At 48.6% G+C, this 26,548-nt stretch overlaps 10 protein-coding genes across 10 annotated transcripts; 4 read left to right on the top strand and 6 right to left on the bottom strand.

Moving 5' to 3' along the window:
- Window positions 1–53: 53 nt before the first annotated feature.
- On the bottom strand, window positions 54–2,016 carry EURHEDRAFT_520874 (uncharacterized protein). Its single transcript, XM_040786830.1, has 3 exons — window positions 1,678–2,016; window positions 1,025–1,624; window positions 54–964 (listed from the first exon to the last, which is right to left on the bottom strand). Exons 1-3 carry the CDS (start codon window positions 1,951–1,953, stop codon window positions 212–214), a joined length of 1,629 nt encoding a protein of 542 aa, XP_040641591.1. The 5' UTR covers window positions 1,954–2,016; the 3' UTR covers window positions 54–211.
- A 333-nt stretch (window positions 2,017–2,349) lies between these two features.
- EURHEDRAFT_409191 (putative amino acid transporter) lies at window positions 2,350–4,390 on the top strand. Its single transcript, XM_040781023.1, has 6 exons — window positions 2,350–3,278; window positions 3,330–3,489; window positions 3,558–3,569; window positions 3,622–3,826; window positions 3,878–4,236; window positions 4,301–4,390. The coding sequence occupies exons 1-6, from the start codon at window positions 2,367–2,369 to the stop codon at window positions 4,327–4,329; spliced, it is 1,677 nt and encodes a 558-aa protein (XP_040641590.1). The 5' UTR covers window positions 2,350–2,366; the 3' UTR covers window positions 4,330–4,390.
- Window positions 4,391–6,781: 2,391 nt separating this feature from the next.
- Window positions 6,782–7,973, top strand: EURHEDRAFT_261507 (uncharacterized protein). The gene has a single exon (XM_040778130.1). It carries the CDS (start codon window positions 7,013–7,015, stop codon window positions 7,895–7,897), a length of 885 nt encoding a protein of 294 aa, XP_040641589.1. The 5' UTR covers window positions 6,782–7,012; the 3' UTR covers window positions 7,898–7,973.
- Window positions 7,974–9,006: 1,033 nt separating this feature from the next.
- On the bottom strand, window positions 9,007–11,304 carry EURHEDRAFT_409189 (RAD52 DNA repair protein RADC). The gene is made up of 6 exons (XM_040781022.1): window positions 11,205–11,304; window positions 10,841–11,141; window positions 10,688–10,774; window positions 10,451–10,630; window positions 10,228–10,399; window positions 9,007–10,175 (listed from the first exon to the last, which is right to left on the bottom strand). Exons 1-6 carry the CDS (start codon window positions 11,210–11,212, stop codon window positions 9,199–9,201), a joined length of 1,725 nt encoding a protein of 574 aa, XP_040641588.1. The 5' UTR covers window positions 11,213–11,304; the 3' UTR covers window positions 9,007–9,198.
- Window positions 11,305–12,050: 746 nt separating this feature from the next.
- Window positions 12,051–13,082, bottom strand: EURHEDRAFT_261517 (uncharacterized protein). The gene is made up of 2 exons (XM_040778131.1): window positions 12,693–13,082; window positions 12,051–12,631 (listed from the first exon to the last, which is right to left on the bottom strand). Exons 1-2 carry the CDS (start codon window positions 12,775–12,777, stop codon window positions 12,162–12,164), a joined length of 555 nt encoding a protein of 184 aa, XP_040641587.1. The 5' UTR covers window positions 12,778–13,082; the 3' UTR covers window positions 12,051–12,161.
- A 1,198-nt stretch (window positions 13,083–14,280) lies between these two features.
- On the top strand, window positions 14,281–15,460 carry EURHEDRAFT_400074 (putative integral ER membrane protein Scs2; the record flags this gene model as incomplete). Its single annotated transcript, XM_040779980.1, has 7 exons — window positions 14,281–14,320; window positions 14,383–14,453; window positions 14,516–14,538; window positions 14,607–14,665; window positions 14,721–14,836; window positions 14,890–14,991; window positions 15,044–15,460. 7 exons carry the CDS (start codon window positions 14,281–14,283, stop codon window positions 15,458–15,460), a joined length of 828 nt encoding a protein of 275 aa, XP_040641586.1.
- A 524-nt stretch (window positions 15,461–15,984) lies between these two features.
- On the bottom strand, window positions 15,985–19,918 carry EURHEDRAFT_528653 (methionine aminopeptidase). Its single transcript, XM_040787071.1, has 9 exons — window positions 19,483–19,918; window positions 19,258–19,389; window positions 18,589–19,181; window positions 18,258–18,521; window positions 18,044–18,205; window positions 17,907–17,993; window positions 17,302–17,391; window positions 16,920–17,198; window positions 15,985–16,842 (listed from the first exon to the last, which is right to left on the bottom strand). Exons 1-9 carry the CDS (start codon window positions 19,520–19,522, stop codon window positions 16,051–16,053), a joined length of 2,439 nt encoding a protein of 812 aa, XP_040641585.1. The 5' UTR covers window positions 19,523–19,918; the 3' UTR covers window positions 15,985–16,050.
- Window positions 19,919–20,162: 244 nt separating this feature from the next.
- EURHEDRAFT_374875 (DnaJ domain protein) lies at window positions 20,163–21,116 on the top strand (the record flags this gene model as incomplete). The annotated part of the gene is made up of 2 exons (XM_040778694.1): window positions 20,163–20,365; window positions 20,420–21,116. 2 exons carry the CDS (start codon window positions 20,163–20,165, stop codon window positions 21,114–21,116), a joined length of 900 nt encoding a protein of 299 aa, XP_040641584.1.
- Window positions 21,117–21,521: 405 nt separating this feature from the next.
- On the bottom strand, window positions 21,522–22,882 carry EURHEDRAFT_512983 (porin; the record flags this gene model as incomplete). The annotated part of the gene is made up of 5 exons (XM_040786114.1): window positions 21,522–21,671; window positions 21,733–22,440; window positions 22,508–22,596; window positions 22,679–22,712; window positions 22,835–22,882. 5 exons carry the CDS (start codon window positions 22,880–22,882, stop codon window positions 21,522–21,524), a joined length of 1,029 nt encoding a protein of 342 aa, XP_040641583.1.
- Window positions 22,883–23,670: 788 nt separating this feature from the next.
- EURHEDRAFT_409184 (asparagine synthetase B) lies at window positions 23,671–26,356 on the bottom strand. The gene is made up of 9 exons (XM_040781021.1): window positions 26,219–26,356; window positions 26,074–26,124; window positions 25,985–26,010; window positions 25,891–25,917; window positions 25,797–25,832; window positions 25,581–25,729; window positions 24,268–25,526; window positions 24,108–24,212; window positions 23,671–24,048 (listed from the first exon to the last, which is right to left on the bottom strand). The coding sequence occupies exons 1-9, from the start codon at window positions 26,242–26,244 to the stop codon at window positions 24,006–24,008; spliced, it is 1,722 nt and encodes a 573-aa protein (XP_040641582.1). The 5' UTR covers window positions 26,245–26,356; the 3' UTR covers window positions 23,671–24,005.
- Window positions 26,357–26,548: the final 192 nt, after the last annotated feature.

Raw genomic sequence — 26,548 nt, 5'->3', positions numbered from 1 at the left:
TCCATGATTTTCTGTATTAATGTTACACGGCTATGATAGCAATATCTGGAATAGTAAGGATTGGTTAATTTTCATAAAGGGATATAAGCTATTTTATTTCGAATACGATGACTCGATAGATTTTTCTCGTCAAATTTCACGGTGGTCTTTCCAAGATTACATGGATCATATCACGTACATTTCTGGCATATTCATCGGTCATTCAAAATTGCTAACAGAGCATATCATCAAAATCCTCGGCAGCAATCTTGTTCATATGAGTAGATGCGGCAGTCGGGGGAGAGCTCATGTTTTCTTCAATACAATCCGACGTAAGCATTTCGCTGTCACTCTGAACAACCTGATTGGAATAGTTCCCAGCGGCTGGTGCTGGCACATAGAATCCAGCGTGTTGGTCTACGCATCGTATATCCTCTAAATTTGGTTCGTCAAAGTCCATGTTCTCGCTCTCATCGATCGTGCTGCCGAGCATGTCGATCGATAGGTTTGTGTAATCCTCCGTGATTGAAAGGATTGATTCTTCATCATCTTTTGTATTTCGCTCCTGTGATTCTTCTAGGGATTCAAATTCGAGCTCTTCTATATCTGTTCCAAGGTAATAGTCCGAATCGTTGGAGTCTGTGTTGTCGTCTTCGTCGTCTTCGTCGTCTAAGAGGGTGGTATATTCTGGTGTCAAGTAGCGTTTATCTGAGGAAGATGCGTGTTCCAGCGGACTCAGATTCTTCGATGCTCCGGGTTTATAGAGTTGTTTCTGGGCGATTCGCCAGAGGGACTGCTTTAGTGCTGTTCTCACGGTAGATGTGTTTCCTGCGATGGACGGGTTGAGTTGAGTCTGAGAATTGGGATTGCGTGACGACTTCAGGTTATTTCGCTTTTCTCGCAGCTTGGGATCCTTGGATACCTCGATTATAGACACGATCGAGCTCGCTATGGATGAAATGAATTGCGATCGTTGGTTCATGGCCTAACCATACGCAGGAGTCGTCAATTAGGGCTCTATCTCACTTCGTACGAAAGTACTCACCTCGCGGTATCCATGGCTAAAGATGGCAGGAGAAATTGTTGAGAGAGACTTGAGATCATCACTTTTAGATGCCTTGGCCCCCTTGTTCGCTCGTTGATTGTCGGCTATGAGATTGCGAAAACCAACGTTGAATAACGTATGAAATCCGTTCTCAGAGTCAATTTTTGGACTCTTTGGTAGCTGTGAACAGCGCTCTGGAGAGGGCAAAGGAAGTTGGAAGAATTCCTCCAGCCCTTGGAATGGTTTTGCGAATATTAAAGCACAAGTCCTATCATTCTTGAACCTTTCCAATGAAATATCAGCCTCTAATAAATCTGTAAATGAACCCCCAGGCACTGAAGAACTAGTTATATCCCGCTGTACCTGTTCGTTGTGCCGAGTAAATTCCAGGGAAATGTAGATCGTAGACAATCGAGCAAGCGGGATTCCGTGGGGAGGAATGGCATCATGCGTGCTTCGCAACTTCGCTCGTATCCGTGACGCTTTTGTGGCTGGGTGTTTTGTTGTTCTGCGTAGTCCGAAAGAAAGCTGAAACGTTGTCGACTTATCGCCATGATCGCAGCTCTTGAAAAGAACATTGAGACCTAAATCCAGCCAAAGCTATACCGTTTATCAATAAGTGCGCTATGAGGTCCGCTAGCAGTGACAGGTACCTTTGAATGGCAGAAAATTTCCCCAATCTGCGAGACGAACGTCGAGGCAGGACGAGCAAGATCGGGCTCTACACCGACACATATATGGACTTTAAGCTCTGGGGCCTGGTCCACCCATAATGTACCCCTTTCGAATTGCTCCTTTAGCTCTATAGTGTTTATTGAGTCAGAAGCGTCGTTAGGAGGGAGGATCAAAGCTGTAGCACATTGGGTGAGGCTCAGATTCGACCCTGAGGAAATGAGAGTGGTCGTTCCTAGGTCAATTTCAAGGGCCATTGAGCGATTGACTATAGATAAAAGTAATTTTCCATGTTATACAAACAGTGAGCAATGGAGATCTGCGGGTGTAATGGATTAGAGATGAGAGGAATAGCTTCGAGGTGTCATCAGCACATGACAGGCCAAGCCGCAAGATATATATCTGAGGTACGATGCGAGTTAACTACAACCGTCGTATTAACTAACCAATCCCCTGCTTATCAACCCAGCCTTACACAGACAGATATAGACAAAACACTTCTAATATCTATTTGGTTTTTCTATCTTCTTTTTGTTCCCTGCTGTAGGATTGTATGTGCTATAGATAGAACGCTTATCGATAAGATATCACGTGTGCCGTTCCTGATTACTTGGCTCTCCGCGGGCAAATGCGAACAATGGATGAGACACCATGCGACCACCAATTAGCAATGTCCAGGAATGAAGGACGCGATCCTCTCCTGGCTGGGCCTCAGAGCCTGCACGAGCTTGAATCACAATCTTTGCTTACTGATACCCCTGACAGTGAAGCTGACCTGGTAATTCATCCAGCTCCTGTCACTCCATCCCCGATTTCGCCTTCCGCCCCCAGTCCTGCGATAGCTCAACCTGCCCCCGGCGGACAGCGTCGCACTCCTCGCACCACAAATCGCGTTCGCTTTGACCTTGACGATGAATCGGAAGGGGATAGTCGCTCAGATCGCCAAACTCGTGTCTCAGAGGATTCATCATGGCTGGACGACGAGGATTATGCCCGCGCGGACCACGACAGGTTAGAGGGAAGCGGCAGGGGCCCGATGGCGCCTCTGTTGACAGACATGGAAGCTCCCAGCGTGACACTTGCAACGTCCGAAGATTATTTCCCCGAAGAACATCTGGAGAGCGCAAGACCAAGGAGTGGAATGCGGATGGCGTTCATGAACATGGCGAATAGTATCATTGGGGCCGGAATAATTGGACAGTCGTATGCCCTTCGACAGTCTGGCATGATGATGGGAATAATCCTTTTAACGGCGCTTACTGTCGCGGTTGACTGGACAATTCGTTTGATCGTGGTCAATTCCAAATTGAGTGGCGCAGACTCGTTTCAGGCGACGATGCAGCATTGCTTCGGTAGAAGTGGCCTCATTGCCATCTCAATTGCCCAATGGGCCTTTGCATATGGTGGAATGATTGCTTTCTGTATTATCGTGGGAGATACTATTCCACACGTGTTGACCGCTTTGTTTCCTTCCCTCCGAGATATGGCATTCCTTTGGCTTCTTACTGATAGACGGGCCATCATCGTGCTTTTCGTCATGGGCATTTCGTATCCCCTGTCAATGTATCGGGACATCGCTAAGGTTCGATTTGACATCCCGCGTCTAGAATAACCAAGGCTGATAAATCAGTAGTTGGGGAAAGCATCGACGTTGGCATTGATAAGCATGATAGTCATCGTGGTTGCTGTGATCACCCAAGTATTCCGCGTCCCTCAAGAAACTCGCGGCGATGTGAAGGGCTTGCTTTGGGTGAATTCCGGATTTTTCCAAGCTGTTGGTGTAATATCATTCGGTGCGTCTAAATCAACTGAATCTAGGTCTCAAGAGGAATTCCTTGCTGATAGTCTGATTTATGTATAGCCTTCGTCTGCCGTATGTTGCACTGCATCCATCCCAACGTTTCATCGTGCTGACTCTCCGATAGACCATAACAGCCTCCTTATCTACGGATCGCTCAAGAAACCGACCATGGATCGGTTTGCCATGGTCACCCATTACTCTACCGGGGTTTCTTTGCTCATGTGCCTGACCATGGCCCTTACCGGCTTCCTTGCATTCGGGTCCAATACCCAGGGAAATGTGTTGAACAATTTTCCATCGGACAATATCATGGTCAACATAGCACGACTGTAGGGCTTTCACTCATCTGCAACTCATAGTACCTGGACTAATCTGAACAGTTGCTTCGGGTTGAATATGCTCACGACACTGCCACTGGAGGCATTTGTCTGTCGATCTGTCATGTTGACTTATTACTTCCCCGATGAACCTTTCAACGTGAACCGTCATCTGCTATTCACTACTGCCCTTGTCTTGTCGTCAATGCTTATTTCCTTGATCACCTGTGATCTCGGGGCTGTGTTTGAACTGATCGGAGCCACGAGTGCGGCTGCTCTGGCCTACATCTTCCCTCCTCTTTGCTATGTCAAATTGAGTACTGCGAGCCGGAAGGAGAAGATACCTGCGTACTTGTGCATAGCATTTGGCATCATAGTTATGGGTGTTAGCTTGCTGCAGGCGGTTGTGAAGATGATAAAGGGTATCTTTACTGCCATTGTTCCTATGGACCACAAGGAAGATTTGCTAACATGTTCTCATCCTAGGCGAGAGCGGCTCCGGTACCTGCAATTAAGAACGAGCGTCGTGTTTGAATCCTACTCTTCTGTTTTATGCATCTCTAGACATTAGACCTGTTTCTTTTTTTTTTTCTTTTCTTTTCTTTTCTTTTCTTTTCTTTTCTTTTCTTTTCTTTTCTTTTCTTTTTCTTTTCTTTTAGTTTCAAGTTTTTGATCATTCTCAACAGACTGTACATATTCTGTCTTCGAATACATTGTCACTTACCTACTTCACTTACAGGTATTCAGCTATGTATACATTCCATGCGAAAATCCCTGTAACTTCATCTTAGATCTGAATCTACCTATCAAATTGAGAATGTTAATGCTTTTTGTCGGGTTGGAAACAAAAAGAAAAAGAAATTATCTTTTTGTATGCAAACAATTTCAATGTATGCCTTTCCTTTTTGGGAAATATAGCGTTTGTTCCTCTGGGGGTTACAGCAACCCGTTCCTCTTCTCTTCTTCCATCCACCTAACTTCTCTCCATCTCTCCTCCCTAGTTCTCTATCCTTTATTCATTCGTTTTCATGACCCTACCTGCTTCTGTTGTCTTACCTTTGTCTGCTTTTCCTGAGAAGGCTGCTAACCAGACAGACCACTTCTCGTTGAAGACAAATCTATCGCAGCTCCTTTGAGACAGCTCTTAAGCTGCTGCTGTATCCTGGACTAATTCCACATTCCCCTCCTGTGTTATTCCAGGCGCGTACCATTACTTCTCGCTTTTTTAACACTGCAATCAGTCAATTTACCCTGCTCTTTAGCCAAGGAATTCACTCGGGCGACAGAACTCCCAAGAGGGGCTGCCTCGACCACTTCCCGCCTCAACGCTCTTTTCTTTTCTTTTCTTTTTTTTTTTTTTTTTTTTTTTTTTTTTTTTTTTTTTTTTTTTTTTTTTTTGTGATACACGCTTCTTGACAAAACGCAAAAATGGAGTCTGCACAGCTGGACCCAGCAGCTGTTGAGCGGCTTAAAAGGCTGCAGTTGGTACGTGATTAGTTTGTCATTTTACTTGGTCTTCAGAATTGAACAGGGATGTAAGAGCTGACTCGGGCCACAATATGAACAGGCAGATTTGGGCACTGCCAGACGAGAACATATCTCAACTACAGACGGCAAGAAGGTCAAGGAAATCCACCCTGACCGTATTGAAGCGACTAGGATGGCAAACCTGGTTGGATCTGAGGCACAACAGGCGGCTCAGGCAAATAAAGCACGTCTCGCTGGTTGGGCAAGTGAGTAGTGCTCTCAGACATTCCTGATTCAAAGCCCCTGACTAAACCATGCAACAGATGTGTACAAAGATATTGGGGACACAAAGGACTTGGAGCATCTTGACAATCTACTGGATGGTCAAAGTCACCGTGCGCGCTTGGGTGCCTTGATATTCGCAAGTGGTGGACAAGCCTACACAAAGTCTGTCACCAGAAAAGACAACTTTCTCAAAGTTGCAGAGACGGACTACGGCAGAGGACATGGCAGACGCTCAAATCCTGAGGGTCGTGGCGGTGGTGCCAGGGGTAAAAGAGGCCGCAAGCCAACTATGCATGCCTCTAAGTAAGTTTTTCAAAGCCTTGAACGATCAACACGGTTACACAATACTGATCGTGAGCCAGTTCTGCTCCGGCTAAGACCCCCAAGCAGCGAGCGGTTACGAAAATAGGTCGCCATATAGTCGAACCTTCCGGTCGTCCACGGTTGGATCCTGCGCTCGATTCTAACAATGACTCCAATAAGAAGAGTCGGGAAGAGGTCAAAGCTCGAAGAAAATCTGGTGAGTGAAGACTCAAACTATTTTTGAAACTGTAGTACCTGACCTATCGTACTCAGAAGATGGAGCAAAGAAAACAAACCTCAGAACTAGACGTCCGGTGTAAGTGCAGCTCCCATCCTTCATGCACCGCTTCTCTAATTGCCTGCAGTGTTGGTGATTATGCTCGCATTCTTAGCCCTCCTGAAAGTTTCCTTGCTATAGCCCGTAGCATGATCAACACTAAGACTTCTGATGATACTCCTGCTCCAGGCCAAACGCCTGAGACTAGGCTCGCCGGTCCGCTGAAGGGACCCAACCCACCTACAAAGGATAATCCAGTTACTCCTGAGAAGGGACCGAGTGCCGCCAGAATTGCCAAGAGAGTTGTTGCTCAGCCAAAAGAAGCCCGAAAGTCTCCTCCGTTCCACAGTCCGGCAACCATGAAAGCACAGGTCCCCGTTGCTTCTACTTCGGCAACCAATACGCCCGCAAGATCTATAAATTCGAAAGCAAACGTCCCTGCGGCTCCTGTTACGCCCACGAAAGGTATACCTTCGAGAGAAAATGCTTCTGCTGCTCCTACCTTGCCATCAAACATGCAAAAAATCCCCAAAACAAGCGCTACTGCTACTTCAGTGAACACGCCCACGAAAGGAACAGCCCCGAAGGCCAACATTCCTGTGGCTTCTGCTCTATCAGCGAGAATACCCACAGCACCAAAAGCGAATGTTCATTCTATTTCTAGCTCGCCAGCGAAAACACCCGTTCAAAGTACAGTCTTGAAAGCGAACGGCCCTGTTACTCCCATCTCGTCAGCAAACACAGCCGCGAAAGGCACAGCCCCAAAACCCAATATCTCTGCTGCTTCTGTTCCTCCAGTTAACGAGCATAAAGACCCTAAGCCAACGAGCCCAGATCATCCTGAAAAGTCTTCTGTCCCTGACCTGATGAGCAAGCAGGCAGACAATGCAGAGCCAAGTACCGCAAAGAAACCGATTGGTCAGTTGCAGCCATCGGGATCCCAGAATGTCATGGCTACAAAGACGGAGTGTGAACATGTTAAGGCCAATGTCGAAAAAACCGAAGAATTATTGCTCGATTTCGGCACAACGCCATCTGATTCAAGCCCATTGAGCGATATCATGGCAAGCCCTGCAATTCAGGATCTAGAAGGAATTGACTTTAGACATTCCCCTGACTCTGTTACTGCACATGGATCTAACATCCTCGAGTCTACAAAAAGCCCTGAGCAGCCGCCCAACGGACGAAGTATCGCTGATTATCAACACGAGATTTCACTCCTCAGTGCCTTGCTGGAGAGCACTACCCTTGGAGATCTTGGAGAGGAATTCTGCGAAAGGTTGAAGCAGTGCAAGAAAGAACTCGAAGAACTCTGCCAAGTTGAGCGAAGCGGGAATTCAGCTGTAAACACGCCTGTTAAGCATGAGAGGATCTCATCCATCTCTCCACCTGACGGCGCCAGTGTACGACTCAAACAGGCAGTTGCTGCACCTCCGTTCTACCCCCGCGTCAGCAGTTTCAGTGGATATCGTTCTCCGACAAACAGTATCTCAAGTGATTCAACGGCACCACCCCCGACACCGGTTCCAATCCGGCGTGTAGCAAGTCCAATCCGGGTTCCACCTGCTCCAGCTGAACCGGAATCGACCACCTCTGATCACATATTTGGTGACCATTTGCTTCCTGGTAGACATTCACATATTACATCCTCGTTGGGAGAGGTTTCATTAACGTCACATACTTCTTCTGATGGTAAGCAAATAACCAGCATATCTTTCCAGATAAAAGTTCCTCATGGATTTAGAACCTAGCACGACGCAAGTGGGCTCCTCAATCCCACCTCGCGAAACGGTTCTGAAGAACGTGAATATCCCGGTTTTCGAGAGTAAAGTCAAAGCTAAATCATCCACTCAGCCGGATGCATCCAGCAATGTGCCTTTGCCGCAAATCGTCGAGTCTAAAACCTATGATTGTTCTGCATCGTCTGCTTCAGGCGCAATGCTGGAAGTACCAAAGAGCCGACCTACTCCCCAGGTCATCAGCAGTGTGCAGGAGACCGAGCCGGCCGTGAGCACCTTGATGCAGTCCATACATGCAGTCCAGCAACCTGCGAAGAAGCATGCACGGAACGCCTCTTTTTCACAGAAGACTGATTCTGTTGCTCGTGTCAACCCTGCTGCCCAAGAAGCCTCATTGCCATTGCAACGTCCGCCCATAACAACGATCGCCAAGGATGTGAAACAGCCAGAATCGAAGTTCATTTCAATGAGCCAATCCACTGTCCCGAAGGAACCGACACGCCAACCCACCCCAGTGAGTAGTTCGTTGGGCCAATCTGTTCACGCTCACCCTCAAGAGGCACCAGCAACATACCAACCTGTTCCAGTCGGTCCCAAGGCTGATTCGAAAGCAAGCCCAGCTTTAGGTGGCCTCATGAGCTCGAGATATGCATCGTGAATTACGACGAATCCGGCACACCGCTTGTCAGATCCAAGCGCTAGCTACAGGTAGTTACCTTGAGTCTAGGATCAGGTCTTTTTGTAGTGTTTCGTGTCTTTGCACATCTTGCTGTACTTTTTCCTTTTCTCTTTTTTCTTCTTCCACTTACTCTCCTTTTCTGTGGCTCGACTGGTCTTTCGTTCTTTTTACGAAGATATGCCATAAAAGAAATGATTTTTTTTCCCCCTTTCGTTTCCTTCTCCATTCATCTGATTTGTCTCTTCTTTTTTCAGATAATATATTAGGAATGATAATCTTAACTATGGAGCCCGATAGTTTGATCACTTGTCTATCTCAACCTGCTTCAGAAGAAAACGACCAACAATTGCATGCTCTCGCAGATGTACGCTGCTCATGGGTATACATACTAGTACTATATAAGACAGGTTTCGACGCGTGAGTCGAACAATATGTAGCCAATAACGAGGGGAAAAAAAAAAAAAAAAAAGGAACGTCGCGAATACCATACAATCAAATCTGTTCCATGCCATGTTATTCTCATAGCCAGAACGCCATTCCACTCATGAACACCAGGGTACTAATGACCAAGACCAGACGCGCGTAAAATAAATGAAAGCCTTCTATTTCCTCTGCTTGATCGCTCTAGAAAACGTTATTGTTGCGGTTGCTGTGGCTGATTCGGATCACCCGCGTTGAATCTAGGCCTCTTAGGATCAACAACGCCAGGTATGGAACCAAAGCCATCGGCAGTGGCAGCCGCATTGGTCACATCATTTAACGGGGGCCTCTTGCCATTGATATTCTGCGGTCCAACGCTGTCTCTATTCGTTAATGTAAAATTTGTTGCATTTCTGGTATCGAGATTCGGCCGTGTCAATGGCCGGTAGGACGAGGTCGATTGACCTCTGTTCATTGGACTGCCAAAACCGCCACTGCCAGGGGCGCCAATTTTTCGGTTCATGTCGGTGGAGGGGTTGACGAAGTCTCGTGTATTGTTTGTGGCGGGGGATGCGCCAGCAACCATGGGCTTTGATATGGGGATGCTCTTGCTGTGATCGACGCCTGCTGTCTTGCGGATGGAGGGGCTTTGGGCATGGGGGTCAAATTGTGGTGCTGCGGACGGGGCAGCTGGGTTATCTCGCAACATGTCAACTGCTCGGGCTGAGAAGAAGGAAGCCGATGGTGTTCCTGGCGGAGGCATGTCCGCGTTTTGACCAGGTTCACGTTTGACGGGACCCATGTTGTTGGCATCTGGTCCCTGATTGGGTCGTTGTTGACCTGATCGTGTTGTTGACGGATTCTGGAAGTTTTGAGGAGCGGGTGCAGGAGTAGGTCGTCGTAGATTAGAATTAATGGGCGCAGGATTTGGGCGCCCATTAGGCGGAGGTACAGAGACTTGTCGTGGAGGCGCGGGGTTCCAAGGTCTTTCAGGCTTAGAAGGCGTCACAACTGCTGGGTTAGAGCCACCGGGAGGCCCTGGCATATTGGCCAGAGGCCTTGGTTGGGAATCCTGGCCATTCACACCAGGCGTAAAAGGTTGCTGCTTTCCTTGTGGCTCTGGCTCCAGTGTAATTTCATCTGGGTTGCCGGTCTCAGGTACTCCAAAATCGGCTTCATCGAATAGGTCACCTATTGCCCGTCAGCGCTGGAAACAGATCAGAGGAACCGCCTCGCAACATACTTCCAAACTCTCCATCACCGTCAAATGTATCGACCTTCGCGGGTCGTGCAGCATCAGCAGGACGAGGAGGAAGGTCATCATCTTCTTGGGGAGGAGGTTTTGGCGGCGCGGTCTCTTTCTTGACTGGAGCGAAATCAGGATGACGGTGAAGTTCGTCTGGATTCCACCTTGCCTGGTAGAAATTAGTGTATGTTGGAGAACCAAGTGGGATGAGCTGCCGTACAGGTGTAGATTTCACTTTCGTCACTTTCGAGACATAATCTTTGTCGTAAATGCAGTTGCCCAGGACGTTGCCAAAGTTCCTCAATGCACGCTTCAGAGCATCTGTTGTCCCTTCCTTTTTGGCCTTTTCGAAAGCAGCGGCCTTTCCTTTGCAGTTTTCGATGTGTCCGTAGCCGATATCCTGCAGCATGTGTAAGTTGACTGACCCCCACCGGAATGAAGCGGGCTAAAAACGCACCTCATGAAAAGTCCCATCTTTTAGCGTTACCTTCACGATAACAGACAGTCCTAGACTGATCTTCCCCGTATGTTGACTCTCCTCGACCTGCACAACACGTGTATTAGCCCCAAGACCCATAGTCCCAACTACCCCTCCCTCAAAATCACGTACAAAATCAATCTGAACATTCTGAATCGAGCTCGACCATCCATTAAACCCAAACACCTCGTTCGCAAGATTAATACACTTATCCGCAGAGAGATAATGTACCCTCTGTCCTGCAGCACCCGGTCTCGACGAAATGTACTCGGGCCCCAACTTCTTATCGAGCCGTGCTTGGAGGGTGGCGATTTCTTTCGCGGTATATTCGCTCATTCGGCGTTGTGGTTCTTCAAATGGATTTCCTGACATCGTTCCGGTTGCGTTGGGCATCATTATGCATGCTGGGGTTGCTCGATGTTGGTCGCCAACACTGGGGAGAGACGCAGTTAGCTTGTTTTAAGCGTGGTCTTGGGGTTGATAGCTGTTAGCTCACGCTGGCATTATCAAGACACGATAATTAAGGCGAAATGAGCTGTGGGACCATCAGAAATTCAGCCCAAACACAAAAGTGGTATGGTAAGTGTAAAGCGATGTTGGATTGACTAATTGGTAATGCTGAGACGCGTGACGGATGTCGACACGGGCATATCGCGATATCACGTGATGATAACCAGATCATTACCAGTTTTCTTGTGTTCTCTTTTGATTTAATGTAGATTTGCAGTCAATGAAAATATGTTTAACCCAGAACTTTAGGTTTGTATTTCCGTAATTTGAAGAGGTATCGTTATACCGAGGTTCAGTCTAGCACTATGGGAATAGCTACCAAGGTAGATAGTCGGATCAAGGTGTGCCGGTCAAAGTATCAGACAACTCTTCCGGCATTTTCATAACCATTCGACATTCATGAGCCCATTATCGTCTTGCTTCGCTAATAATGTCTGATATTGAAGGTGCATTTGTCTCTGGAAAAGGGAAGGGGACGAAAGGGAAAAAAAAAAAAAACAGATCCGAGATTACTGAATGACAAGACTTGCACTAGGAATGAGGCCAAGGTCCTTCAAGCTCTCGCCGAAAAACTCATCGTTGAACACTTTTCGGGGGAAGGTCTGCAGAAAGCTTGTCACATCGACATCGTCTTGTTCTTTCAAGGCCGCGGTAACCTCAAAAAGTGTCGTGGTGACTGGGAACGTCTTCATGACATTGCCTTTGGGCGTCTGGAATCTCATACGGGTCTCTGTGTAGGCGGAGGCAGGCTTGGAGGCAACAGGGCCGGAGGTTGTCGGACCAGCAGCGGGTGCCGGCTGAGGAGGTGCTTGGCCAGCTCTTTCGGCCTTCTCCTGTTCAGCTTTCAACCGTCGCGCTTCCTTGTCTGCTTCGATCTTGGCCTTGACGCGCTTTTTTGCTTCGATGTCATCCTGCCTCTCTTGCCTCTTCTTTTGTGCCTCTTTCAACCGTTGTTTCTTATCGAGTTCCTCCTTGATGTCCTGGGATTCCTTGGTGCTCTTCCTTTTGATTTCCTGAGGATGATGTTAGAGAAGACAATAAAGAGCTTGAGGAGCAATAGATTCCATACCTCATTTCGCTTCTTGTCAGCTTTTTCCTGCTCGCCCTGCACCGCTCGCTTCGCTGCGAGTTTCTCCCTCAGATCCTCCAGTTTTTGCTTCTTTTGCTCTTCCGTCAAAGGTGCAATTTCCTCTGTTGATTCCGCGAAGTCGACATGTTCAGACTTGGACGCGTGGAATTCCGCTTGGGCTTGACTCCGGAACTTCTTGCCACACTCATTGCAAACCAGACTGCGAGGGACCTCGCCAGGTTGGAGCGCTGGACCTTCCTCCGACTCCTGTTCAGCTGCGGCAGCTTTGATTTCTTCGAGGGACTTGTCTTGATTCACTTCGAGCCATTCGAGAGCACCCTGGACTGGACCATGTAGGTTAGCCAAGGGAACCGATCGCGATGTATTTGTGGAAAAGAGACTTACTACCACCGCCCTTAGAGACCGCCAACTGCGCTCTTTCTTGGTCAAAGCCCATCTCAATGAGCTGGTCCAGGTCGGAACTAGCCATGGTGCAATCTGTCGTCAAAAGGTGGGGTAATCTCTGTGCAACGTTGATACAAGCGTCAAAAGAGGCTGTAAGACGAATATGAAGTATTGAGGTCGCCAAGCCAGAAAGAAATCAGAAAGGTACCTGGAGAAAAAAGAGAGTAGATAGGTGTAGCTGACTGTAGAGAAGAAGGGACGCTGGTAGAGAAGGTGACGTATCGTTACTGCCGGGCGGAGAGCCAGACAGTTTGCGGGATGGCCCGCATTCCTGCTCCAGCAATTTACCCCAGGGGTACAGGACGATTGAAATGTTCTGGAACTTTTCTGTATTCCTGGCGATTCAGCTCCAATTGTATCATGCGGAGCAGATCTTACGTCTTCTGGCTGCTCTTGGATTTTATGATCTGCCTATAAAGTACTACTACGTGCGATTTCCGGTTATGCAGAACCAGAATTCTCCAATTGGACAACACAGCAGTGTGCTGTTGGTTTGTCTATTCCTTGGACGGAACAGTTCCAAGGGGAATACTACATACTACGCCCGGATTGGCTTGGCTGTAGCTGTTTCTGATACCTAATTCATATGCGCTTTGAGTTGATCTGGTCCACGGTCAAACGGCATGTATGCCATCAAAACACGCCAACCTTACCGTTATTAGGCACCGTCGTTGTACAGTCGATTATCCGATAGGAAACAGCAAGTACTCGAGTGACCATGCGCGCGACATGGCTCTTAAGAGGCGCGGGATGGACAAGGAGCGGATCCGCAATTTTTATGTAGCCCGCTCGGCAGATATTTTTAGTGACACGCTGATAGGGTCGAGATCCAAAGGATCAATGAGTTGTTCGACTGAGCAATGCTGGGTCTGTATTCAGTCGCACAAATCGCAAAATTCCTGCCATCAAATGTAATTCCTGCCAACTTGGACACGAGAAAAACGGCCGAAATATCCCAAAAATGCGCAGAACAGATCACATGTGCCCCATCGCAATCCAAGTCGTTTTGGGTTTGCAACGAAAGACCCGAGGATGTAAGTAAGAAATAAAAAAACATTGTGGATCCCCGGAAATTCGACGGGCAATAGTCTGGAAACTAAAGTGGATGACACTGATCGATATGCCATGCCACCTCGATCAGGGACTTAACGTCGTTCAACAGTAGTACGTAGCTCTTATAGAGAAGATCATTGATGCAATGCGTGCAAAAAGGAAATGCTCCATGTGTCTCCAAAGAGCACTGTTAGATGACATCACCTGACCTGAGTGCTGAGTCAGCGCCACTGGCCAATTGGCAGGAGCGATGGAAGATAGGCACGGAAAGTCATCATCACCGAGCGTCGCTCTCCCTGGCCGTTACGGAGTCAACTTTCTTTTTTTTTTTTTTCCTTTCCTTCTTCCTCCCTTGACCCCTCGTCTTTCTTCCACTTTGCTCTGCTCTCCAGCTTTATTCCCTTGTGTAATTTTACCTCTTAAATCTCGTTGCGCACACGCTGTTTGCTCCCTTCTCCCTGTTGTGGTGTCCATAATGTCTGTCGTCCTCAACCCGCCCGAGTTGGGCTTCAAGCGTGCGTCTTACCTTCCCATATTCATCGTACCCGCAATCACTTGTCTAATCGAACTTCTACAGGACCCTTCAACCATGAGGTCTGCCAGGTTTTGGAACTCTACAATGAGAACCCAGAGGCCATTGTTTTTAAGGTACGGATATCCCCCCTCTTTTAATCGAGAAGGCATCGCAAGCTGACAAGTGTCCGTCTTAGGTCAAAACTACCGCTCCCAAACAGTACGTACCCTGTTTATCCTACTATCCTGCTATATACATCTCGAGAACAATCAACTAAATCGTCGCAGCTACTGTGTTCGACCCAACTCCGGCCGTATAGAACCTGGGAAACATGTGGGCGTCCAAGGTCAGTATAACATGTGCGTGGCACTCGTATGGATGATATGCTGATTAAGAAGTAGTTCTGCTGCAGGCTATGAAGGATGAGCCCCCGCTCGATGCCAAGTGCAAGGACAAATTCCTAGTTCAGACAGTCGCGGTCACGGGTGACTTGGAGTTCGCAAACGTTACTTCCATCGTATGTTTTGTCATTCCATATCATGCTTCGACACACGTCTAACAACCGCATAGTTCGAGAAATCCCCCAAATCGTCGGTTCAGGAACGCAAGATTCGCGTGAATTGGCTGGCCCAAGACTTGGATGCTAGCCAGGGCGGAGAAGCCAATGGCACTGTATGTTCCAAGACATGCTTTGTATATCTGTGCATGTACTTACAATAGATAGACCGCATCCGACGAAGAACACCCGGCACAGACCTCGCCCGTCGCAAATTACGAAACCCCCGCTGTCGGATTGACCAAGAAGAGTGCGGAGACTTCCCCTATCCCGCCTCCGGATTTCAACGAGAAACCAAAGCAAGAACCTTCCCGGACGAACGAGACCAAATCAAGTGCTACCGAATCGCCTTCCGTCAATGAACTCAAGGCCAAGCTCGTCGAAGCCAACTCACAGATTGAAAGACTCAAGGAGAAGGTTTCCGACAACGGACTGAGGCAGCGCAAGATCGGAATCGACTCTAAAGAGCCGTCCTCATCAATGTTGCAACAGCAGCAGGCTCAGCCAGCACTTGCGGGTGTTCCAATCCAAATAGTGGCGAGTCTTTGTTTGCTAAGTTTTTTGATCGCCTACATCTTCTTCTAGTCACTCGTCGACTCGGATTTTTCCTTTCTCATATCTTCTATTCTGCAGCCAGTTGTATTCTTTTTCTGGTTTCTTTTTCTTTTCAGACACTTCTTTTTACCCTTCTTTGTTACTATGGTCTTTACTTTCTTCGATTATCCCCATCCTTCCCTTTGGTGTTTCAACATTGTTGCTCTTTAGTTATTGTCGCCATGCGCTTTGTTTCCTTTGTTAATATCATGATATCACCCAATCGGAGACAGCGAGTCACAGTTCAATTGCATATGAAACAACAAAGGAGGATGGCTTTGTCAATTGACTGGTCAAATAAGCAATACTATTGCGTCATCAACCCTACCGTTGCCTTGCCATGGGTTTGCTATCGTTATCCCTGTTTCGTTGAGCGGTTTACAAACAATAATTGTTTTTTCTTGCGACGAATGTATATGTCCAGTCAAGTGCTGAATTAATTCATGACGTTATGGTTAATTCCAAATACTGTTCTAGTAGGTACATAAGAGTCGATATTCGTACAGCCATATGCGAAAAAAAAAAAAAAAAAAAAAAAGGTATGAGATAATATAACCGAGAAAACAATGCATGATTCAAACCTAGTTCTGAATCTCGCTCTCCTTCCACCCATCCCCTTCTTCCGGGCCGTTCGATGCACCCGAAATCCCCTCGCCAGCACGTCCAGCATTAGCATTAGAACTACCACCAACAACACGACCGCCCTGCGCACGCTTCACACGACACCACATGCCCACATTCTTGTCCAGGATGAAGGTCCAGATCACCCAAACCCAGCTCCGGTGGCAGGGCAACGGCTCGTAGAATTCACTCGCAATGCGGTGCAGTGTATATAGTCTCGTCCATGGGATGGCAGGGAAGTCATGGTGCTCATTATGCAAACCAACATTATAAGTCAGAATGTTGAGAGGACCGTAGTACGAGTACGTCTCCGGCGGGGGAAGATTCGCAACTTCTTTAGGCATTCCATTGGAGCCACCGTTCATCTTCCGCCGCTGAATGCTCTCCGTTCCCTTCCCATCCCCAACTTTCTCGAAAATATAGTGCTCCGCGATAAAATGCCCGGCACACGGATGCAGCGAACCCGCCAGTAACGCGCTCAGCAGCAGATATAGCAGTGGCTGCAGCGAGCCCCCGGAGATTTTCGTTAAGGCATAGTCAAAAGAGAATTGGGTCATGATGTTTATCAAATGAATGCGCGAGAATGGCGGAGAGTAAACGAAGGCAGGACGGATAGCGTAGAAGAGTAGCTGGAAGGTGCAGAAGAAGGCTTTTCCGAGGAGTGAGTCGAGGACGAAGGCTTCGAGAGCGGTGGGTAGGTCTGTGTCGAGGCCGGTTACGCCGAGGGATTTATGGTGGGTTAGATGGTAAGGCTATTCATTTTATTAGATTCCTGCTCCTAATATCTCTGATGTCCCTGAGAATAATTGGTAGGGTACGGGGAACATACACGAAATGCAGCACTATACGGAATCCCAATGGGAATATTCGCAAAAATCGCCAATAACCGATTCGCCATGGGTGACCGGAACGCCAGGTTATGTGAGATCTCATGGATAGCCAAGAACAAGTTCTGGTTGGAGGTGGCTCCGATCACGTAGGCCGTGAGGAGGAATTTCCATGAGAGCATGGAGGTATCGCGAAGGAGATAGGCGCAGCATACTTGGAGGGAAACGACGAAGAGCACGGTGTATTTGGTTAGGGGTTCGGGGCCACAGAGTTTCGTTACCTAGATGGAGGGTCGTTAGCATAATTGATTCTCAATTAAGATGATTGATTGAACAGGTGGTTGAAAGGGCTAGTGCCGGCTTGGAATAACACGGCGGACCTACTTCTGGATGGGCTTTGATGATTGCTTGTCGTCTAGAGCGATGCGGCTCCTCTGTGTATGTCCAAAAGAAGTGGTCCTCGACGAGAGACGACTCTGGTGGCGAGATTCGTCCAAACTCTTGCTGTTGACCTTGACCGTTTTTCTGTTCCTGATTCTTTGCGGCGGACGCGCGGAGATGCGGTGCGGAATCGGTTTGGGTGGCCGATGCCATGATTGATGATCGTGGTATAATGCGTGGTGAAAGATTGAATTTCACGCCATGAGGGAGATGGAAAAGAGAAAAGGTTGCAACAACGTCTAAAGCAAGTGCAGATGTCGATCCGGAGGGCGCACATTAAATTCCCCTACAGTAAAGATCCATGTGGGGCTACGGCGGCATTGATGGGCCGATATGATACGACAGTCTCCTGATCAAGTGTTTATTAATGCAGGCATACAAAAAGGTGCTTTCAATTTTATGTGAGTCTGTACATCGTTGCTTTTCATGAGTCTTGAAATGCTTAGTAGTCGTCGCCGCGACTGATAACCTCCTTCACGGTAGGCCGGAGAACAACAGTCTGCGTCGTCAGTCTTGAAATTAAGTGAAAATAAAGTAGAAGAACATACATGTTCATATTGGGCCGTGTATGAGCCCTTGACATCGCAAAGTGGCGGGTAATCTTGCACGATACCCGAGTTCACCAGGTTGTTCAACTGCATGAATTAGCATACTGATTTGTGGATTCCTCGCTATGGTTACTTACCCCGAGAAGATATTTATCTTGACCCAACCGATCGAGATAGCGACGGCAGAAGGGGAGGGTGCCAAAGTTCTTGTTGATCACATTCAACAAGTTCTTCGCCGACGAAACGCGCAAAGGCACCTTGGGCGCATCGGGGACCAGGGCGTAGTGCGAGCATTCCATCTAATAATAATCAGCACATTACTTTTCCGAAGGAGTCGTTCGTGACACGTACGTCGTCTCTCACGTAGCCCTTCCCGGTACTACCGAAAGTCTCAATGGCAAAGACCTCACCCTCCTCCATCTTAGTTTGGTCCCCACCCTTGACGATGGGGACACTTTTGCCGCCGTGGATGATGTGCTGGTCGATGTTGTGGCCATTCAGGTTCCGGATACATTTGACCGGGTGCATTGTCCCGTTGATTTCGACTTCGTAGCTCTCCATGGTCTCTTGGACAGCTGCACCAATGTCGCACACACGGACATCAATACCGGCTTCCTGCAACAAATCATAAGTTATACGTCCCTCGGCAGCTCGTAACTCAATAGATCAGGTAGGAACGCACCCGAATACCGGTGTTGGTAGCATCTTTAACGGCAGCCAATAAAGGATCATAAACCGGATCGAAAGCCATAGTAAATGCACTATCAACAATCCGACCATTGAGATGCGCTCCAAAATCAACCTTCATGACATCCCCCTGCTGCAACACCATCTTATTACCCGCGTTCGGGGTATAGTGCGCGGCACAATGGTTGATACTCAATCCACAAGGGAATCCCATGCCACCTTTAATGTTATCACCCTCTTCCAGACCCTGGTGGCCAGTCAAAGCACGGACCGAGTCCTCAATACCCTCCGCAATTTCCGTAAGGGTCTGGCCGGGCTTGATGTTCTTCTGGGCATATTGACGCACTTGACGGTGAACCTCCGCACCTTGCCGGTACTCCTGCAAGAAATCATTGTTCATACGGTCCAAGTATCGCTTCTCCTCGCTGGTCGTGCGGTATGTGTTGTCGTCTTTGTATTCGCAGATCTCACCCTCAGGGAACTGGCCGTTGGGGAAGAGGTTCGTCAAGGCAACGCGGGGCGGGGAGCTTTGAACCTTAGCGCCACCCTTCTTTTTCTTCTTTGGCTTGCGCTTCTTCTTCTTCGCAGCTGTGTCCGGGTCTGGGTTAGCATGCGCATGGGGGTAACGAGGTGTCGGGATTTCCGGGACGTAATGCAAACGCACCTCCGCCTGTTCCTGCTTCCGGTGCAGCGTTTCCTTCCTCCTTGTCATCGTCAGAGTCATCCTCTGCCTCAACGGTTTCTGTTTGGCTAGCAGCCGGGGCATCTGCTTTCCCTGCGGCAGTCTGGCCGTTGACTATGAAAATTCGATATCTTATCAGTTGCGGTACAAAAAAAAAAACGAAATTTTTGACAAAAGCAGTGGTAAATGTGATAATGCTTCACTTACGGTCAAGCTTCTCCAACTTCTCACTAGCCTGAGCCGCCATGGTGAAATAAAGATAGAGTGGGCAAAGGACAGCGTCGGGATGTTTGGAAGAAAATGAAGGAGGGGAAGTTTGCCGCGAGAGGTTCGATGCCAAGCCTTACCGAACTGGGTAGTATAGTATAGGGTTGTATAGTGATAAAAATACCCTAGGAATGGAGGTAGTATACAATTGATATCCTATTAAGTCTTTGGGGGTGATTTATAGACAAATGTGTTTAAGAATAGTTAGTGGTATGCATCAATTTCTACCACTGTCTGTACCATACAGTACCACCCTACAAGTACAGGCAGGCCGTAGATACAATCAATCCACTTAACCAACTAAAAAGCCAAATAAACTAAGGAAAAAAAAAAAAACACACAAACAAGCACTGAAATAAAACAAAGCCGATCTGCTAGCCCATGCCTAGTCTAGTGTCGACCCCTGGACCCTCACCCATTCGTACGATCAGATAAAGCTCGGATCCTCAACCGATGACGCACATCTTCCTCCGATGGCGGCGACTTTTGTTCCTTTCTTCCCACCTCAGACCATCTCACTTTGCTACTCGGCCATTTAAGAACCGACATTCTCCTTCATCAGCAATTTTACTCAAATACTTATCTTTTTCTTTCGATGATACGAAGTTTTTCAGCGCAGAATGCCGTCGCCGCGAGTGAGAAGCGCCGCCTCGTTCCTGAGCCATCACCACCACCAGCACCATCAGCGTCAATGTCCAAATGCATCCACAGCGAATAAGAAATTCTTCTCAACAACACTGGGTCTCTACGCAGCAAGCTGCGAGCCCACCCTCTACGAAATTCTCGACGTCCCGGTAACAGCATCAGCAGCAGAAATCAAAAAGTCCTCCCCATCTTCTCCACCCATTCCACGCCCTAACTAACCCTAGCGCGACAGACAATTCTATTCCCTCTCCCTTCGCCATCACCCCGACCGCAACCGCACTGATCCAGCTGCCTCCTCCCGCTTTGCCCGCATCTCCTCCGCCTACCAAACCCTCGGCAACGCCGCAAAACGCACCTCCTACGACCGCGACCACGGCATCCACACATCCCCCTCGTCAACATACAGCACCGCCAACCCAGGCCAACACCCAATGGGCAGCTACAGCAGCCACAGCGCGAATGTGAACAGCAAGGGGGCATCGTATGCGGGGTCGCGGCCCGCGAGCGGGTTGAGTAAACGGCGGGGGCCGTTTAGGGGGCCGCCGCCCAGTTTCTATGCGCATGGAGGGTATGGGAATCAAGCAGGAAGGAGGGCACCACATGGGGGCGCGGCAGGGTGGGCTTCGTCGTCGTATGCTGGGACTGGAGCTGCGGAGGAGGATCCGTTGGCATTTTTGCATAGGAATCCGATTTATCATTTTAATGCGCGCGGGCATTATAAAACGCAGTCAGCAGAGGATGCGAGGCGGCAGGAGCGGCGGTCCAAGGCTATGGGTGCTGAGTTGAATGAACAGCATATTGGCAAGCCTGGGGATTTTGCGTTTCGCTTTCTCGTCGTCTTCGGTATTCTTATGGGGGCGGGGGCTATGACTGGGGTTCTTTGGAAGCCCAAGGATCAGAAAAATCCTAAGAAAGCTGCCATGATATGATTTTTTCGTTTGTTCTTTTAAGGTGTTATAGGATGGGTGGTCATGTCATTTTCAGTCCATATACGGTACACTAGCGATTTTCTTTCGTTATTCTTGTTTTGGTCACATCATATCCAAGTATATACAGGTCCCGGAAGACTAGGCAAATCAACAGATAATTAACCAAAAGGATATTGTTATAGAAATGATATACAATGAATCATTGAGCTCTACGATACATGCATGACTAAGGAAATCCGACATAGCAATGGCCGCCCTTTCCATCTTCGGCAATCTATGGCACCTGTCCGTGGTGCATTAAAGGGGAATACCCCAACCTCTATGCTATTCCATTCTCTGGCAAAGTGCTGGCATGTCGAAGAAATTCAAGTGCGGTTCGGAAGGTAGGCAGTCGAAATAACTCGCTTAGGACTCGAAGGTGAAGTTGGCGCCAACCTTGTGGGCAGCCTGGTTCAGGTTCTGGGTATCAAAGGAAGCACCAAGGCCGAGGGTGACACCAGGGCGGAGGAGAACGTTGTAAGCCAGGGCGGCAATACCACGGTCGTTGATCTTGGCCTAAATTGCGAGACTCGTTAGCAACATCTCCTTGAAGAACGCGCATCTTCCAGAATCATACCTTGGCGAAAGAAGAGGGATCCAAGCGGTACTTGCTGGCAACCTCAAGGCCGACGGAGTTACCAGCCTTAGAGTCCCAGGTAGCCTTAGCACCAGCCTCAACCTGAGCGTTGACACGGTGGTAATAGCTGGCGGAGAAAACGCTCAAGTTGTTACCGGCGGTGATGGCGGCAGTGTACTGAGGAACGCTGTAGCCAATGGCAGCGGAGTACTTGGTGATGGCAGCCTTCTGGACGTCGTAGCCACCCTCAGCACCGACGACGAAACCCTCGTGGCCAAGAACAGCATCGAAGTTGGCGGTGGGGCCGCTGAGGAGGTCGAAGAAAGCACGAGCGTGCAGGTTGGGCTGCTGGAAGTAGAGGTTGAGCTTGGCACCCTTGGACTGCTTGGTGGGGAGGTACTGGGTGAGGATCTCAGCCTTGAGACCCTTGGCGACGTTGTTGTCGAGCTCAAGCTTGGTGTCGAGGGCGTTGGCGGTGGTCCAAGCCTGGGTAAGTGTGAGACCTGGCCGAGGTAAAAGCATTAGCATCATGCGATGGTGAGTAAACTGAGACATGAAATTCAACTTGACCGATCTGGAAATCGAGTGACCACATGAAAAAAGGAATCTCATGGGTCTAGGCTCGCCCAGACGGTCACAATTTGGATCGGGAGGCTTTTGTATGCTGGGGCGTTTACCGGTAGGCTTGTCGACATATTTGGCCTCGAGCTATATCATCCGCAAATATCCCGATTAGCAAGCATCCTATAGGTGGGGCTGGTAAACAGAGACTTACGGAGCCAGCAATAGGACCCTCATGGGCAGACTTGCCCTTCACATTGAAGGTGACGCCATTAGGAGCCTTAGACTTAACCTCGAGGCTAGCTATAAGCAAGAATTCCGTCAGCTCAATTGCGCACAAACAAAAATTTCCACGGTCGACGAGATGGGTGATGGGTTTATTTACCAGGGCTAACGTGGTAGAAGTCCTTGTTAAGAAGCTAGAAAATGGACAATCAGCATGGTGGCTCTTTCTCGGGTTCGCGACAAGTTGTCGTGTTTATTATGATTTTTCCCGTAACGAGAAAAATCACGACAACCGGGTAAGATTCGAAGAGCATACGTCGTTGGCCGCCTTGGAGATGTCGGAGAAAGCAGCAGGAGCAGACATTTTGCAGGTAGAGTGGAGGGACGGTGGGGTCACGTCGCAAACAAGGAGATAAAGAGCCTGAAGTGGTGGTAGTGAAGGGGAGTAGAAGAGATGAAAGGGAGAGGGGAGAAGAGGATGAGGTGAAGTCGCCCAACAACACCGATGGGGAGCCACGGGAATGGCCCCGGCTGCTGATTGGCTGTTTCTCGCTTCCCGGCAAAACCCAGTTCCCGGGCTCCGTGACGTCGATGTTCCTGTCCGTCATTTCCCTACGAGTTCCGATATGGCACCGTTTCGGTCATATATCTTCTAAGAATGCAGATTACGGATATCAGTGATAATAGGCAGGGCAGATATTTACATAATAATTCATGCAGAACCGCATTGGGAAGGACTGTCTACTATCCATTCAAAATATATTATTCTTGACATGGTACAAAGTAACTATTCCCTATAGGATGTACAACTATTATCAGGCAAGGTGGCAGAGTGTTCTGAGGCACTGCATTTAGGCTGCAGTATCAAAAGGTACATGGGTTATCCTTGTCACCACAAGTTTACTGTATTTTTTGGGTGCCCTAGACAGGTAGGGTTGGAACAGTATCAGTGCTTACTGTCTGCGTGAAGATGTCTGAGGACCCCTTTCATTTTGCCGATTATTACCGCCTACATTCTGCCAGTTCCAATTAATCCGATATGATGCAATAACTTCATGTATATGGTTTACATACTATCTAGTAGGCAGTTGAAATCCATCCTCTATTTCATGTCATGTCTCAACTGCTGCTTTACTCAGCAATTCCTAGCGTGAAGGTGAAATATGTGGATGGCCTGATAGGCAGGCGGCCAAAACGGCAAGGGTCTTCTAACTCCCTCACTCCACAATATATACAAATTAGTCAACTCTATTAAATTTCTACCAACCCAACCTAAGCAACCTAAAGGGATATAATCACAGATGCTGGAGCTCAAAAGATATATCAAATTACAAAACGCTGAATCGTCAGCATATATGGTATGGCAATTGCACCCTATACAATATCGCAGATAGAAAAGTCTAAAGGCGCTTTTTAATTCCCTCTTTCCCTTTTATTTTGTCTATCCCTGTCGTTCAAACAAGCTCGTAACCATGTCGAAATGATGTTTACTCGGTGCTGTCGTACTTGGCAACGTGGGTAGCAATAGCCCTGATGACTGAGTGTTAGTATACGATGCCAACTATCCCGTGCAAGAAAGGGAAACATACCGTCCACTGGGGTCAGTCTGCTTGGACCATTTGGGGACCCAGCGCTCGACGGTCGATGCGCAGTAGGGGGGGAAGTGCTCATCGAACATCGTACGATACCAGTAACTACTTAAGTTAGCCTCATAATCTTTCTCGCAATTTGAAATGCTAGACAACATACGCTTCCTTGGTGTCGGGAATGTCGGCACCCCACTCAGGCTTGGGGTTCTTCATCATCTCATCAGTGACGTGGAGCTCAGCGTGGTCCTTCAGACCGTCAATCCAGCTGTAGCCGACACCATCACTGAATTGCTCCTTCTGGCGCCAAAGGATCTTCTCTGGCAGGTAAGGAGCAACGTCGGGCTCCTCCCGAGTGTCGAATGCTTTCCGCATGATGTATTTCTCGATGCGGTCTCCGGTGATCATCTTCTCGGAGGGGTCAATGCCCATGGCGGTCTCCAGGAATCCCTTGTCGAGGAAAGGCACACGGGCCTCAAGACCCCATGCGGAAGTCGACTTGTTGGCTCTGAGGCAGTCTGCCAGGTGCAGGTTCTTGACACGGCGGACGGTCTCCTGGTGGAATTCTTCCTTGTTGGGGGCAGCGTGAAAGTAGAGGTAACCACCGAAAATCTCGTCACTTCCCTCACCACTCAGAACCATCTTGACACCCATAGCCTTGATCTTGCGGCTCAATAGATACATCGGGGTCGAAGCACGGATGGTGGTGACATCGTAGGTCTCCAGGTGGTAAATAACATCAGAAAGAGCATCGATACCGTCCTGGACAGTGAATGTGAAAGCGTGGTGCTTGGTTCCAAGGAATCGGGCAACTTCAAGAGCAGCCTCAGTGTCGGGAGCACCGGGGAGACCAATAGAGAAAGAGTGCAACTGCTGGAGGATGGGAGCGCTCGAGAGCTCATTGGAGTCATCGATGCCAACCAAGTCAGACGAGCCGGTCTGCTGCTGGGCGGCGACCTTGGTGGCCTCATGCATGCGCAAAGTTTCCCGCTGGGCGATAGACGCCACCAAGCTGGAGTCTAAACCACCGGACAGCAAGACACCGTAGGGGACCTCAGCCATCAGACGCTTCCGGACAGCCTTCTCAAAGGTATGACGGAGGTTCTTGTAATCAATAGGTGTCGTAGGAATTTTGGTCGGATCCCACCATGTCGGCTCGAAGTATCTGGTCATGGAACCGGTCTTGGAGTCGTAAACGTGACCAGGGGGGAAAGCCTCGACCTTATCGCAAACGGGGTGCAAGCATTTCAACTCCGAGGCGAAGTAAACAGCACCAGGGGTCTGAGAAGACCATCCGATGTAGAAACTGGTGATACCAATAGGGTCGCGTGCCGCAACAACTCGGTCCTGCTTCTTGTCATAGAGAACCCAGGAAAACATGCCATCAAGGTGCTTGGGCGCATCAAGGCCATATTGCATGTACTTAAAGCGGTCAGCCCTTCCTTCCGTTATAAGGTTGAAGTAACCAGAACATACCAAAGGAATTACAACTTCACAATCCGAATGTGTCTTGAACTCGTAGGGAACGGTCAATCCCTTTCTGACGATACGGTGGTTGTAGATCTCGCCGTTGACAGCGAGGGCGAGGGAGCCATCTTCGTTAACGAGGGGCTGAGCACCAGTGTCTTCAGAAGCAAATTTAGCAACCGGGGCCATATTGGGAAAGAAACCATTATTGGCGCAATCACATACCGACGCCGACAATACTCAGACGTTCGTGGGCAAGAACTGTGATTCCGTTAACATCCCCGTCAAAACATATATACAATACCTATTATATCCTTACTTGTTTGTCCGTCAAGGAAGTTTCCACCTGTCAAAGTACGTTAGAGCCGTGTTTCTCCATCAATGGTGGACACTGCGATGCGGTAGTGACTCACTCCAGTCAGGTCCACGGTGGCGGACACTGCAATAAGACGCAGTCAGTTTCCAATTCGACTCAATTCGGTATAAGAAAAGGGGCCCTTACGCCTTGGCCATGCGCAGAGCCGTAGGCTTGAACTTTTGCACATCGGGGTGACTGTTGGACTTGATCAGCGAAATTCGATCACCGGAGGGGCAACCCTAGTAGTTATGGAAGTATGGGTAGTGTGGGGAGGAAAGAGGGTACGCACCGGTGACACGCGAAAATACCGCACATGTTTGGGCACTCAAGCGATTGAATTGAATATGAAGAAACAGAGAAACAGAGAGGAGAATAGGAGGGAGAAAGGGAATGGCCGAGTCCAATCTGGGGGAAGTCTGGAAATTTTAACAGCGGGGCGGAAGCCGAGCGAGGGGCGATTTCGGCAGAAAAACTGTGACCTGACTCACTCGATAAGATAAGCGGCCGGATTGGGCGGTCGGTCATTGGTCCCCGTACTGTACTTCCTCTTCGCTACTATCATTCTACAAGGATACTGCGAAGCAAACAATGCTTCATGGCAATTCTGATATAGCAAAAA

Source organism: Aspergillus ruber (genome assembly GCF_000600275.1).
Source record: "Aspergillus ruber CBS 135680 unplaced genomic scaffold scaffold00004, whole genome shotgun sequence".
NCBI classification, from domain to species: domain Eukaryota; kingdom Fungi; phylum Ascomycota; class Eurotiomycetes; order Eurotiales; family Aspergillaceae; genus Aspergillus; species Aspergillus ruber.
This window is presented reverse-complemented; position numbering and strand designations above follow the sequence as displayed.

Excerpts from the sequence above, each read along its gene's own strand:
- EURHEDRAFT_409191 (XM_040781023.1), top strand. The coding sequence starts at position 2,367 with ATGTCCAGGAATGAAGGACGCGATCCTCTCCTGGCTGGGCCTCAGAGC. Across the intron at positions 3,279-3,329 it reads TGTATCGGGACATCGCTAAG|TTGGGGAAAGCATCGACGTT; the intron begins GTTCGATTTGAC and ends ATAAATCAGTAG. Across the intron at positions 3,827-3,877 it reads ATGGTCAACATAGCACGACT|TTGCTTCGGGTTGAATATGC; the intron begins GTAGGGCTTTCA and ends TAATCTGAACAG.
- EURHEDRAFT_409184 (XM_040781021.1), bottom strand. The coding sequence starts at position 26,244 with ATGTGCGGTATTTTCGCGTGTCACCG. Across the intron at positions 25,730-25,796 it reads TCTGAGTATTGTCGGCGTCG|ACACTGGTGCTCAGCCCCTC; the intron begins GTATGTGATTGC and ends TTGCTTCTGAAG. Across the intron at positions 24,049-24,107 it reads CAGACTGACCCCAGTGGACG|GGCTATTGCTACCCACGTTG; the intron begins GTATGTTTCCCT and ends CTCAGTCATCAG.
- EURHEDRAFT_409189 (XM_040781022.1), bottom strand. Across the intron at positions 10,775-10,840 it reads AGAATGTTCAGATTGATTTT|GTCGAGGAGAGTCAACATAC; the intron begins GTACGTGATTTT and ends CGTGTTGTGCAG. Across the intron at positions 10,400-10,450 it reads CGAAAGTGAAATCTACACCT|GCAAGGTGGAATCCAGACGA; the intron begins GTACGGCAGCTC and ends AATTTCTACCAG.
- EURHEDRAFT_528653 (XM_040787071.1), bottom strand. The coding sequence starts at position 19,522 with ATGGCGGCTCAGGCTAGTGAGAAGTTGGAGAAGCTTGACC. Across the intron at positions 17,199-17,301 it reads TCATCAAAGCCCATCCAGAA|GTAACGAAACTCTGTGGCCC; the intron begins GTAGGTCCGCCG and ends CCCTCCATCTAG. Across the intron at positions 16,843-16,919 it reads CGTATAGTGCTGCATTTCGT|CCTTACCATCTAACCCACCA; the intron begins GTATGTTCCCCG and ends TAAAATGAATAG.
- EURHEDRAFT_261507 (XM_040778130.1), top strand. The coding sequence starts at position 7,013 with ATGAGCAAGCAGGCAGACAATGCAGAGCCAAGTACCGCAAAGAAACCG.
- EURHEDRAFT_520874 (XM_040786830.1), bottom strand. The coding sequence starts at position 1,953 with ATGGCCCTTGAAATTGACCTAGGAACGACCACTCTCATTTCCTCAGGG. Across the intron at positions 1,625-1,677 it reads AAATTTTCTGCCATTCAAAG|CTTTGGCTGGATTTAGGTCT; the intron begins GTACCTGTCACT and ends TAAACGGTATAG. Across the intron at positions 965-1,024 it reads TTAGCCATGGATACCGCGAG|GCCATGAACCAACGATCGCA; the intron begins GTGAGTACTTTC and ends GCGTATGGTTAG.
- EURHEDRAFT_261517 (XM_040778131.1), bottom strand. The coding sequence starts at position 12,777 with ATGGCTAGTTCCGACCTGGACCAGCTCATTGAGATGGGCTTTGACCAA. Across the intron at positions 12,632-12,692 it reads GGTCTCTAAGGGCGGTGGTA|TCCAGGGTGCTCTCGAATGG; the intron begins GTAAGTCTCTTT and ends TACATGGTCCAG.